This window comes from Otolemur garnettii, unplaced genomic scaffold, assembly GCF_000181295.1.
Source record: "Otolemur garnettii isolate 467f Iridium unplaced genomic scaffold, OtoGar3 scaffold00191, whole genome shotgun sequence".
In the NCBI taxonomy this organism is placed as follows: domain Eukaryota; kingdom Metazoa; phylum Chordata; class Mammalia; order Primates; family Galagidae; genus Otolemur; species Otolemur garnettii.
The window spans coordinates 933,716-947,399 of NW_003852586.1; the positions used below are offsets into that span (position 1 = coordinate 933,716).

Below are 13,684 nucleotides of genomic sequence, written 5' to 3' on the forward strand. Positions count from 1 at the left end.
TAGCTGGCCCTTGTGGCAGGTTCCTGTATCTCAGCTACTCAGGAAGCTGAGACAAGAGCATCGCTTGAACCCGAGAGTTTGAGGTTGCTGTGAACTATGACGCCATAGCACTCTACCATGCCAAGGCTGACAAAGTGAAATTTTGTCTCAAAAAAAAAAAAAAAAAAAAAAAGGAAAAGAAAGAAATTGCTCACCAATGATGTGAAAAGCACCACAGAAAAAAGCCAACCTACTGAGGAAGAAAACAGAAGAGAAGAGACAGAAGGAAGCTGAATCTTTTATAACACAGGTTAGCCACTGTACTGATTCTGGCATCATCTACCTCCAGACTACCTTTTATGAGAGATAATGTCTTTGTTTTTACAAAGATAAGAAAAGAAAAAAGAAACTGGTAATACAGTTTTATGTAGGATTCATTTAAAAAAATTGTTTTTTCTTGGAACAAAAATGGTTAAAACCTCAGGTTTTCTAAAGAGACCTGTATGAATGTGCAGCTACAAAGATACACAAAGCTGAAGTCTCTGGAAGCATTTGGCTGCCTGTAGTCTTCAGCAAGATCACAGAGTACTCAAAAATTCTTTGACCTAAGGGGAAGAAAAAAATATTAGTATGATTCCTCGCCTAGTTTGAGGTATCTAATACTCATCTGTATATAGTATTTGAAGACCCCAACTGTATAAGTAATTCCATCACAATGCCATAGCATTTACTTTTCAAAGAAATACTATTAAACACTTCAATAGTAAGAGACGAATGACCTATGAAGTCATTATAGGAGCTAATTAACATCTAAGATTGATACAGTTCTAAAGCAGTTATAACACTAATTTTATATTCTCTTTATTGGAATACCATGTACCACTGACACGTGCAGCTTTAATGCTGATAACATTAATAACAGTGATGATTTAAACAATTTTGAAGGTTAAGCATGCAATAAACCTGTACTGTTTCTGAAGCACAAATCTGGATCACGGACACTGCAGTGTTAATGTGTAGGGAAGTCAAGTAAGTAGCAAGTGAACCTAGCCAACTGAAGATCACCACAAGGTCAGAACACTCTTGTTCTACCTAGACTACTCAATAATTCTCCTGAAAGAACAAAAATTATTACTTTGTAAAAATCCCTTAAAAAGAAAAGTCAACTGCCAGCATTATTACTAAAAGTAAAAACATACACTACTGAGAAATGATTCTTAGTCAAAACAAAGAAGTGGAAGACAAAACTAAAAAGTGGGTTTATAATTCAGTTAAACTGATGGTTAGCTGACTTAATTTTATTTTAATAGTATCATAAGTGAATTATAGACTATAATATAACTTATAGTATGAAGAGGTCACTTGAATTTTCCAGAAATTCTCTATTAACAAAATTAGAAAGTGGGTTTATAATTCAGTTAAATTGATGGTTAGCTGACTTAATTTTATTTTAATAGTATCATAAGTGAATTATAGACTGTAATATAACTTATAGTATGAAAGGGTTACTTGAATTTTCCAGAAATTCTCTATTTCATTATCATGGACAAAAATAACTACAGGTATGTACTATGGAAGTTATATAAAATGGTGAGATACATTTCAAAATTGTTGTGATACATCCCTTATGAATCTCAAGTTTATATATAGTGAACAATAGACATTTTGTTATAGGCAAAGGAAAAATCAAATTCCTCTCAAAACTAAACCAAAAAAAAAAAAAGTTGTGGCTTCTTCTTTAGACTGTAGATTGATACATTATTAAAGAAATATAGGGATATTCAATTATACAATTCCTTCCCAGACCCTTCATCAATAGGAGTATCAAATAGGTTAACTCCCAATTATCTGGCTGATAAATTAACTCTGAATAAGACAATAACTCAGTGATTAGTCAATATCAATTCATCTTTAACACAGTCCCAAACGAAAGTCAAACCTAAAACCCCTTAATCCCACAGAACCAATTCCCAAGCCATGGACTAGTACTGGTCATGGCATGTCAGAAACTGGGCTGCACAGCAGATGTGCGTTGGCAAGAGGAGTGAACTTTTCCCTGCATGTACAGCCACTCCCCACCACTAGCATCACCCCCTAAGCTCAGCTTCCTGTCAGATCCTTACCCTCCTCCCCTTAGTCCCAACCCCTGCGTAAAAATTGTTCTCTATGAAACCAGTCCCTGGTACCAAAAAAGGCTGGGGACTACTGCTAATCTCAAAACTTCAGCAAATGTAAAAATGAATGACATCTATATCCTACAACTTTAAATAGCCTCCATACTGAATTTATTAAAAAAGATAAATTTAATTTCATAAGAAGTTTATTATTAAAATATCTAAAAATTGGTGATGTGGGGAAGAAGAAACAAAAAGGGAAAAAACACAGGAACGGGGGTGAGAAAGAACATTTGTTATTGTAATTATCCCTATCTTACAGATAAAGGAACCAAAGGATAAAAAAGGTCCTCATTTTAGCTCAGACCACAAAGATAAAATTTAATCAGGACTAGAATCTAAATAGTCTAAAGTCCTCTGAAGGTCTTAACTTTTTTTTTTTTAATTTGTATTTTCTGAAGGCACTTTTTATTTTATTTTATTTATTTATTTTTATTTTGAGACAATCTCACTTTGTCTCCCTCAATAGAGTGCTGTAGTGTCATAGCTCACAGCAAAAGCAAACTCTTGCGCTCAAGTGATCCTCTTAACTCAGCCTTCTAAGTAGCTCGAACTACAGGCACCCACAGCAACAGCCAGCTGTTTTTTTATAAATGGGGTCTCACTCTTGCTCAGGCTGGTCTCAAATTCCTGACATCAGACAATCTACCCTCCTCGACCTCCCAGGGTGCTGGGACTATAGGAGTGAGCCATCACACCCAGCCTTAACTATTTTTATGTTACTTTATATAAGCTTTTCTCTTGGAAAACTGTTTTTTCCACAAAACAGTTTGTTTTTAGACCAAATAAATATGCTGCATTAGTTTACGGTCTTTGTCTAAATCTACCTTTTCAACCAGACTCTCATGCTTGTCTTTGAAGTCTTCGTTAACATCCAGTGTTAAAATAGGCACCTCTTGTAAATAATCAAAGTTGGTTCTGTTTAAAAAGGGAGAGATTAATAATCAGAAAAGCAATAAATAAAATAGAAACATTAAAAATTCTTTCTTGTATCACTAGAAAATCAAAATGTTGTAAACCATTTTATACTTAAGTTACTGGGCATGTGTTTTATCTGGTAGCCCTTTTTTTCTCATCTAGATTTACTAATACTGTATGTAGCTAAAAATCTCAGATACAAAATATATAGAGCTAGGCATATGATTCTACTCAAAAAACATGGAACATACAATGAATCAGGAGTAATTCCTACCTGCATTTTTAAAGATGAGAAAACTAAAGCTCAGGCACATCATTCTGAGGGGCAGAGGCTGTCCAAGGTCACACACTAGTAAGACTAGACTTGTACCAAGACCTGACTAATAACAAAGTCAGTGCTCTTAACAACTAGGCAACACTCTCTTCTAAGCTACGGTCTAAGAAACAGATTTGAAATCCATTTCCTTAAAATTCTTTCTGAAAGAGAGTACCTAAATAATATATACAGATATATTTCCTACTTTATCACTTAAAGTGAAATTCTATATATTATGCTGTCAATACCACAGGTGGTGGATACTACAATAGTTTTAAGAACTTTAAGGAAATAGGATCTCATTGGAATCAAGAGAACCAAAACGCACATCTGATTCTGGAAAATACCAATAAATAAAATGACATGGAATGAGAAATACTATATATGTTTCTAATTATATCTTCCAAATTTTAGATTAAAATTTGATGAAAGTATTTAAATTTAATAGTCAAGAATATGCAAGTCTTACTTCAATGTTCTATGCAGGAGCCAGCTTTCATGTTTATAGTGAAGCTTCTGTAAATATTCAAGAGGAATGCCTTGCTCTTCATTTCGTCCCCGTAAATATATTCTATTTAAGCATTTCTGAAAGCAAGCAGTAAGAACGGGGGAAAAGGTAAGGGAACAATTATTCTTGTTTGTTGCCATGAAAATTTTCTTTTCTAGTGTCTCTCTATAGTTACATTAGCCAAAATCTCTACTTATTCCTTCTAGAAAGTTGAAATATTTCATTTCTCCCTATATGTGCTTTTCAGCCTTTTGGTGTTCTGACCTAAGCAGTACTTTCAAAAGTAAGTGTATAAATTTTTGCCATCCACACATGAAATATATTAATACAAGTCTGATAAAAAGGAGAAAAAAATCTACTTAAAATATTTCCGGAGGACTGCTAAAAGATATGCCAATCTTCCAATGTAATTTGACTTTGCTGTTAATCATACTTGCTTATAAAACATCTATGGTCAGTCAAAGTAAACCACTAAAGGCAGTGGTTCCTAATGTGATAAAACCTCTAGACCAGCACAGCCAAAACTCTAATGTTTATACTCATCCTATATCTGCATTATTGAATAAGGCAGCCACTAGCTACCTATAGCTTTTGAGCACTTGAAATACGGCCAGTGTGGTAACCAAGGATCCAAATTCTAAAATGTTATTTAATTGTAATAACCTTAAATTAAAACAGCCACACTGAACAGGGAAGCTCTAGATCATTTTCTCATGGAAATATGCACATATATGAAACTTGGTGCAATTTGTAGAGAGTCACAGACCCTCAGAAACTCACCCATGTACTCCAACAAATAACAATCTCTAACCTAAATGACATGCAAGTCTATGGCAGCCTCAAAGTCTTTTAAATTTAAGAATTTAAATTATAAATTCTTTTTTCAATAATTAAACAATCTTTTAACCAAAAGATGTCAGAAACTACACTGATGAAATAAAGTTTTATGTTAGATGTTAAGATACTGACTCTGAATGTTCCAAACAAAATGAAATTATTAGTACTATTTATGTTCTTTTTTTACATTTGTATTTGCTAATTTTGTAATTAAAAACAAAAAATCTTTTTGAAGCTAAATTCTAGCTTGTGGTTTGAAGAACAATAAAATCATCCATTGGAATCAGAAACCTGGTTTCTTTGAAAATTCAGCTTCAATAGCAACAAAGTATTTAACTAATTTCAGGCTAGAAATCTGACATTTGCATTCATCAGGGCCTACCTTATAACTTAAAGGAAGAAATAGGAATAAAAAAACAGAGAAACAATGGGAATGCAAGCACCAAACCCAGGAAGCTTCTTATTAAAGATTGTACTATCTAGGTTAATTTTATGAAAGGGATGCACCTGATGTCCCTATAGTCACTGCATAATACCATATGTAAATTGAATAGCTATGTTATAACCGATTGGAAAACGTATATTTTTAAGTGAGCTCTAGTAACTGAAAATAGCAAAGGTCTTCTAAACTTCTTCCCATCTGTAGCTAATTCTAAGCCACAACCAACCATAAAAAATTTCTTAAAATAGACCTCCATCAATTTTGCCATTTATTCAGCAAATATTTACTGAACTATTTTATATACTCAGGCCCTGTTTTAGGCACTGGAAATTCAACAGTAATTAAAATACCCGAAGTCCCATCTCATGAAGCCTATTTTCTAGGAGATGCTTGAGTAAGTTCCTTATTCTAGCTGTGATGGATGAGAGAGCTTGCAAAAAAAAGTTAGAAAGGAATAAGGGCCGGGTGCAGTGGCTCATGCCTGTAATCCTAGCAGTCTGGGAGGCTAAGGTGGGTGGTTTGCCTAAGCTCATGGATTTGAGACCAGCTTGAGCAAAGCAAGACCCCATCTCCAGTAAAATCATAGAAAAACTAGCCAGGCATTGTGGTGGGTGCCTGTAGTCCCAGCTACTCAGAAAGGCTGAGAAGCTTGAGCCCAAGAGTTGGAGATTGCTGTGAGCTATGATGCCACAAAACTCAACCCCAGGGCAACTGAATGAAACTCTGTCTCAAAAAAAAAAAAAAGATTTCTAAATATTACTTTAAATTTTCAATGAAGCAAACAAATTTTTATTGGGTCTCACTTGTGGAGTGGCTCGAAGATAAATGATTCCATCCAATTCAAGGCTTTGACCAAACTGGTTATTCATCCAGTCATGCCAGTCTTGATAAATAGTCCACTCTGTTTCATTCATGCAGTCAGATTCATACAAATTAGATGCAAAAATATACCTGGAAAACAGTCCTCATCAGCACTTATATAATTTCAAATACATACACACAAATAAGTAAAAAAGAAAAAACAGATCTATTAAATGGACATGGAACATTCTCCTAAATTCAGTAGCAGACAGTGCCACTGAAAAGGCAGGAAAAAAACAAGAAGAGTCTCTCAAATATGTTCTTGGCCAATGGTTTTCAAAATGTGGTGTGAGGACTCCTGGAAGGGAAAGGTACTGTGAAAAGTCAGATTATATTTCACATACTACTCTACTTCAAACAAAAGAACATATTGGCACAGATTAAATATCAAAGCATAAAAATCCAGCCTTCTTGTATTAAGTAAGACACTAAAGAGATGCACAAAAATGTAAAACAATACTACTCTTCTCACTACTTTTTGTTTTTAAAAATATAATTATTTTTGTCTAAAGTATGTCATTTGTGTTACTATGTAATGAGTTTATTATTGCTAGTTTTAAATAAAAAATATTCTGCTATTTCTCAATCTGAATTTATAATAACAAATATCAATAAGATATGGCCCTTTGGACCCCCATGGGGTCCAATTATTGAGAATGAAAAGGAGTCCTGAGACCAAAACGTTTGAGAACCTGTATTCTGAGCTAACTTTGGGGGATCAAAGGAATATTTGGACCCCCAAAGTCCAAGGGCAATTCTAAGGGTGCATAGAGACTGTTATCTCTTTTAGAACAGACGATAATATTAAAAGGGTTAGAGGGGAAAAATAACCTCTCTGCAAATCTGAATGAGATGGCTACCATATTCCCTACAATATCCATGGGAGCTAGAGATTATAAATACTAGAACTTTCCCCATGTCCTTAAATCACAGATTAAAATGTCATTTTCCATCTCAAATACCCAACTCAGACTCCCAAATTATTTTGATTCCCAGGAAAGGGATGGGAAGATCCAATTCTAAGTCAAGATTTGAAACAGCCAAATACAAGCCGTTTATACATACCTGTCACTATACACAGATCGTTCAAAAAATAATACAGGTTTCTCTGCATCTTTGAGCTTGCCATTAAGAGCGGCAAGCTGAGCGCGTATTCTACTAAGACAGGCATATGATTGGAAGGTAAAAGACCATCGTTCAGGTTTCTCATACATCATCTGAAGAACATTTCCACCATTTTTCTGAGATGCTGTCAGTTCCTATTTTGAACATGCAAAGAGAAACAAAAAGCAAAGTTAATTAATAGAGCTACTTTACCTTTTTTTTTTTTTAAGGTTCAAAAAGAGAAGGTAATTAAAATCCTTAGATCTTTCTTACAAGAGGTCACAAACTAACACCTACAGAAGAAATCATGTGTTTTGACCAAACAGGACATTTTAAAACTTTTAAGTAGTTGTCGATATTTAAAAGCTAAATAATTTCATGTAACATATTTGGATTTATGTTTTCTTTTGTTTAATAGAAAAACCAAGTAATACTCTGCCTGCATTTCCTTTTGGCAAAAATCTGCTAGCACCAAGTCCCACATGCCTCCATGGGGTAGGATACGTGCTGTCCAGTCTGTCAGCCCCCACTTTTCTTTGATGGTTCTCCTAACCAGCTTGATTTATTCATTTGGCTGCCTGGCCCCTCAGGTATTTGAATTCGTAACCCAATCTTCTAATGTAACAAAATAGATCCTTCCTATAACTTCACAATTCAATAATATTATGGTTAGAACCAATATTTTCAGTGTTGAGAAAAAAATACAAATGTAAAATTAAAAATGAAGTGTGTGTAAGGCCGGTTGAGGTGGGACTGAGGTAGGTAGACTGCTTGAGCTCACGAGGTGGGAGACTAGCCTGACCCAGAGTGAGACTTCATCTCGAAAAATAGCAGGGCATCGTGGCAGGCACCTGTAGTCCCAGCTACTCAGGGGCTGAGGCAAGAGAATCACTTAAGCCCAAGAGTTTGAGGTTGCTGTGAGCTGTGACACCACAGCACTCTACTGAGGGCCACATAGTGAGACTCAGTCTCAAAAAAAAAAAAAAGTATGTGTAAAAACTCTATAATCTTTATTCTGAATTAGAAATAGCATCCAAACCGCATGAACTATTTTTCTTTCTATAAGATATAGTTTTCCTAGTTCTGTACACCAAAAAGCCTATGAACTATGACAACCCTGAAGGAATAAACATAAATACCACCCAGATTATGATCTCTAATATCATTTCCCATTGAAAGGAATTAGGATTCTATACCTGATTCTAAATCTGGGGAAGGAAATGCACAAAATGAGCTTCATACATATTGTTCCAGAAAACAAGGAAACTATTAAAGACTAGTAGGATTGCCCCAAGGGCAAAGAAGCCAACATGAAGAGACTTCAACTGGTCAAAGACAAACAATTTGGACATCCAAAAAGAATGAAAGGCTAAAATCCATGAGTTCATAGTACTTAAAAAAAACCCCAAAAGTCTGGTCATCTTTTGAGGTTGCTACGGTACCAATTAATTATTCTGAAAATTTTGTAGGTAAAGAGGAAAATACCATATCAGGCATTTTTATTCTGGTCTTTTCCATAAACATGCTGTCAAAGGAATGAAGTAGTGAATGAGGCAAAGGCCTTTACTGACTCATTCCAGCCAATAAACTCGGAAGGCTTGAGAAAGGATACCACCTTTTATAACAGCAAATGATGGCTCGGCACCTATAGCTCAACCGGCTAAGGCGCCAGCCACGTACACCTAAGGTGATGGGTTCGAATCCCCAGCCCAGACCCACCAAACAACAATGACAGCTGCAACCAAAAAAATAGCTGGGCATTGTGGCAGGCGCCTGTAGCCCCAGCTACTTGGGAGGCGGAGGCAGGAGACTCGCTTGAGCCCAGGAGTTGGAGGTTGCTGTGAGCTGTAATGCCACGGCACTCTGCCCAGGGGGACAGCTTGAGGCTCTGTCTCAAAAAAAAAAAAAAAACACCAACAAATGATATACTGCAGTGAGGCAACAATTAGAAAAAGATGCTAAAAATCATTAGAGAAAAGTTGATTAAGGAATTTTATATTGGATAAGTTAGGCTGACAACACCTATTGACCAATTTTAACGTCACAAAAGACATCTCTCTGATTTAAGAAATACACATTACCAATTAGGAATTTTGCCAAAAAAGAATTTAGACCAGACATGAGGCTCATGCGTGTAATCCTAGCATTTTGAGAGAAAGAAGCAGAATAAAGTAAAACTGAATCAAAGGTCTGTAATAGAATTTTCAAATTTGAAGATGTTAGTTTTTCTCTCAGTTTAATAGGGTACCAAACAGGATACCCAGAGATTCTTCCTGAGTTCATTCCCGGGGTTAAGAATTATGGGTCTAATAGAATAGACTTATATAAATTTTCTGATTGTTCAGGATAACCCATTTGGTCCTAAGGAAGAAATTCTTGACACAAATTGCTGGGGTTTTGCATGCAATTATAAATGTTAAGGTTAAAATACATATTAGAAATTTATCCAAAAATACTGGGTATCAATCTTTACCCAAATGTGTTAATTTTATAAAGTTTTTCCCTCTGAAAAAATACAGTAATAAAAAATGTGAATGCCTCAGAGTCAAACCACAGTAAGTAAAAATTGGTAGGTTAGCTAAATTTATTTTTAAAAAATAAAGTCTGTACCTTTGGGGCTAATTGATTCTGCTTTTAGAAATGTATTTTAAGAAGTAATCTAGAATATAGACTTACGTGCAACAATGTTTATTACAGTGCTAAGCAAACAGGGGATGTTATTCCACTATTATTGGGTATTTATATTAAGTTGATAACATTACAATCAATTTTAGGCTGCGTTTAAAAATCCTGCTTCAGCCTCCCAAGTAGCTGGGACAACAAGTGCCCACCACAACACCCAGCTATTTTTTTCATTGTAGTTGTCATTGTTGCTGAGCTGGCCCAGGCCAGGTTTGAACCTGCTACCTCCGGCATAGGTGGCCGGTGCCCTAACTACTGAGCTATGGGCACCAACCCATAGATAATTCTTAATAATATTTTTAATTGCTTTCACATAAATATTATTGGGGCAAGGAAAGAAAGTACAAAATTCTACACTGTTTTATTAAGTAAAACTGAAGTTATCTCTGGTTACCAGTTACAGGTAAATTTTATTCTCTTTCAACAATCTCTGGTAATTTCTGACATTTTCTTAACTTGGAACAGTGAACAAGTATTAATTTATAATATTAAAACTATGTAACTTCCCACCAAAATTATATATAATAAATTATTATCTCAACTATATATTTAATAAGAAGATATATAGAACAGTAAGATTATGGATAATTTTTATTCTGTTCGCTATAATTCATATCCATTGCTGCTTTATCATAGCATACTTTATTTTATGGTAAATATAGATTTTTTCCAAGATAACTGAAGAATAGAAGTATCAAGATATAAAATCTTTTAATTCTAGTTTTATCTTTGTAAACATTGCAAGAGTTAAAGTTCAATCAAAAAAGATTAGAGCCTACCAATTATAAAATAGCCAATAAAAGTTGTCACAGGATTTCAGAAGGTACAAGTAGAAGTACTCTATCAAGAAATCCTAATTTTTAAGAGTGACCTATCAAAAGTAAAAAATATGGTGCTGTTGGGCAGCTCCTGTGGCTCAAAGGAGTAGGGCGCCGGTCCCATTAGCCGGAGGTGGGGCATGCCAAAAAAAAAAATATGCTGTTGTTTCACAGACACTTATATTTTATACCTTCTTGCTCACAGTTGCTAATTTCTCAGTGGCTTCTTAGTGTTAAAAAGCACTGAATGAAAGTAAAACAGTAGTAGTGATGCCTATGTTAATTAGCTTGACCATTCAGCACAAGGGCTGTCTGTAAAGTATCCAGCCCAAATAGGGCTCATCCTTGAGCCCTATTCCAGACCCATCATCAATGTATCCATTACAGCTATCATGTAAATGACCCACTATCCAAATCTCAGCTTTCTCAGAATTCTGTCAACAATGAGAAGAGGACTGGGTTCCTACTTTGGATGTTATGTAATCTATACTTCCCATAAAACAATGAAGTATGTTATGAAAAAGTGACAACTGACATGAATTATAGAGAATAGGATGAGTCTGGACAGCTCTTGTACATTTTTTGTTACAAAGAATTAGGTTACACTGCTTGCATTTGTTAGGTAAAGTCCCACCCCCAAGAAGTGTGTTATACACTTTAACCCCCGAATTCCCCTCCCTTCCCCTCTCGTTCCCCATTCCCCACCTTGAATTGATTTGAGTTTTTCTCTTACGAGGGTATGTGTTAGCCTATTGGCTTTATATTAGAACTGAGTACACTGGATTCTTGATTCTCCATTCCTGTGATGCTTTACTAAGAAGAATGTGTTCCAACTCTATCCAAGTTAATATAAAAGATGTAAAGTCTCCATCTTTTTAATGGCTGAACAGTATTCCATGGTATACATATACCACAGCTTGTTAATCCATTCCTGGGTTGGTGAGCATTTAGGCTGTTTCCACGTTTTGGCAATTGCAAATTGAGCTGCAATAAACAGTTTAGTACAAATGTCCTTATGGTAAAATGGTATTTTTTTCTTCTGGGTACATGCCTAGTAATGGGATTGAAGGATCAAATGGGAAATCCTTTGTACATATTTTAAAACATTTGTTGTATACCATAAATAATTTTTATCTGTCAATTAAAAAAATTAGAAATTAAAAAAGTAAAATAGTACTTCACTATTAAAACAATGATACCCCCAAAGAATTCAACTTTATTTAAAAAAGGACAAATATTTTCCTAATGGCATGTATATATATATTTTTTGAGACAGGGTCTTGCTGTTGCCCAGGCTAGACTGCACTGGCATCATCATAGCTCAGAGCAACCTCAAACTCCTGGGCTCAAGTCATCCTCCTAGTAGATAGGACTACAGGCTCCTGCAACCACACCCAGCTAATTTTTTCTATTTTCAGTAGAGACAGGAATCTTCCCTTCCGGGCCTCCCAGAGTGCTAAGATTACAGGCATGAACCATGGTACCTACCATAACAGCCTGTGTATCTTAACTATAAGCTAAAAGAAAGCAATTAAATCAAAGGTTTAGGCCTAAATAACAAATTAACAAATAAAGTACATCATTATCATTATTTGAAATAAACCTTCAATACAAAGATTAATAATCCTCTGAGTAGTATGTTTTAAAGATCATCTTACCAGGGGTAGGTAGAGGAGTCTACATAATCTTAAGATATTTTGCCAAAATTAGTGGTAGTTTATCAATAGTATTGCAACATTTCAGCCACTAGGTGGCAGGTAAGAAAAGCTAAAATGAAACAAATCTAAACATTCAGTTGTACAACTAGTTACTAAGGGATCAGAGATACCAACAACCCAACTCCTTCTTTTTTTTTTTTTGAGACAGAGATCCAAGCTGTCCCCCTGGGTACAGTGCTGTGGCATCACAGCTCACAGCAACCTCCAACTCTTGGGCTCAAGCAAGTCTCCTGCCTCAGCCTCCCAAGTAGCTGGGACCACAGGTGCCCGCCACAATGCCTGGCTATTTTTGGTTGCAGCCATCATTGTTGTTTGGTGGGCCCAGACTGGATTAGAACCTGCCACCTTAGGTGTATGTGGCTGGCGCCTTAGCCACTTGAGCCACAGGCGCTGAGCCACAACTCTTTAAATTCAACAAATGACCACAAGTGTGATCAATTGGATGGGAAACAGTCCACTTCTCATTGTTGACAGCCTTCTGAGCAAGCTGAGATTTGGATAGTGGGTCATTCACATGATAGCCCCAATGAATACACTGATGATGGGTTTGGAGAAGAAGGGCTCCAGGAGAAAAATCTCAGTTTCAAAGATACAGGGAAGCCACTCACTCACTCACCCTCACATTCCACAAACTTATCCCCCAAATACTAAACTATCTTCCTACTGTCTGAAACTGTGCCTAAAAAACATATAGGACTAACAAGACAGCAGCCCTCAATACACACAAAAAAATTAAAGCTACCCTCCAAGAATATGCATCAAAATCCAACAACAGTAATCAAATTGCAACATCATGGAGACGTGCCTGGACTGCACTGAACTACCTGATGAACAACAGGAAGTTGTTCATGCTAGTTATAAAAAATGTCCAGTTTGGTATTCTGACTTCAGTACATGGAAAGAAAATGCCCCAGCCCATAAAATGAACATCAGATTCATGAAGTCACAAATCTTAAAATGAAAACAAATGTACTGATTTCTCATAGTCTGATGATCTTAATTATTAACATAATTTAATTCCTCTGGGTTCAAATTTCAAGTTCAACTAATAACCTTATTATAAGTTACGGTCCCATGTATATTAATGCTAGGTTTTCAACCTCTCCTCTGCACCATAACTAAAGGGTTCCTGACACTGGTTAAGAATTATGGGCCTGGCTTGGTGCCTGTGGCTCAAGTGGCTAAGGCACCAGCCACATACACCCAAGGTGGTGGGTTCGAATCCAGCCCAGGCCCACCAAACAACAATGACGGCTGCAACCAAAAAATAGCCGGGCATTGTGGTGGGCGCCTGTGGTCCCAGCTACTTGGGAGGCTGAGGCAGGAG

At 35.9% G+C, this 13,684-nt stretch overlaps 1 protein-coding gene across 1 annotated transcript in view; it reads right to left on the minus strand.

Annotated features, from left to right (window-relative positions):
* Nucleotides 1-464: 464 nt before the first annotated feature.
* Nucleotides 465-13,684, minus strand: part of DCK (deoxycytidine kinase) — a 17,077-nt gene continuing 3,857 nt past the window's right edge. The window contains exons 2-6 of the mRNA XM_023507592.1: nt 7,101-7,294; nt 5,978-6,125; nt 3,857-3,972; nt 2,981-3,071; nt 465-584 (exon numbers count right to left, since the gene is read on the minus strand). Of these exons, the coding sequence (XP_023363360.1) occupies nt 558-584; nt 2,981-3,071; nt 3,857-3,972; nt 5,978-6,125; nt 7,101-7,252 (534 nt within the window). The 5' untranslated portion in view covers nt 7,253-7,294 and the 3' untranslated portion in view covers nt 465-557. The remainder of the gene's footprint in view (nt 585-2,980; nt 3,072-3,856; nt 3,973-5,977; nt 6,126-7,100; nt 7,295-13,684) is intronic.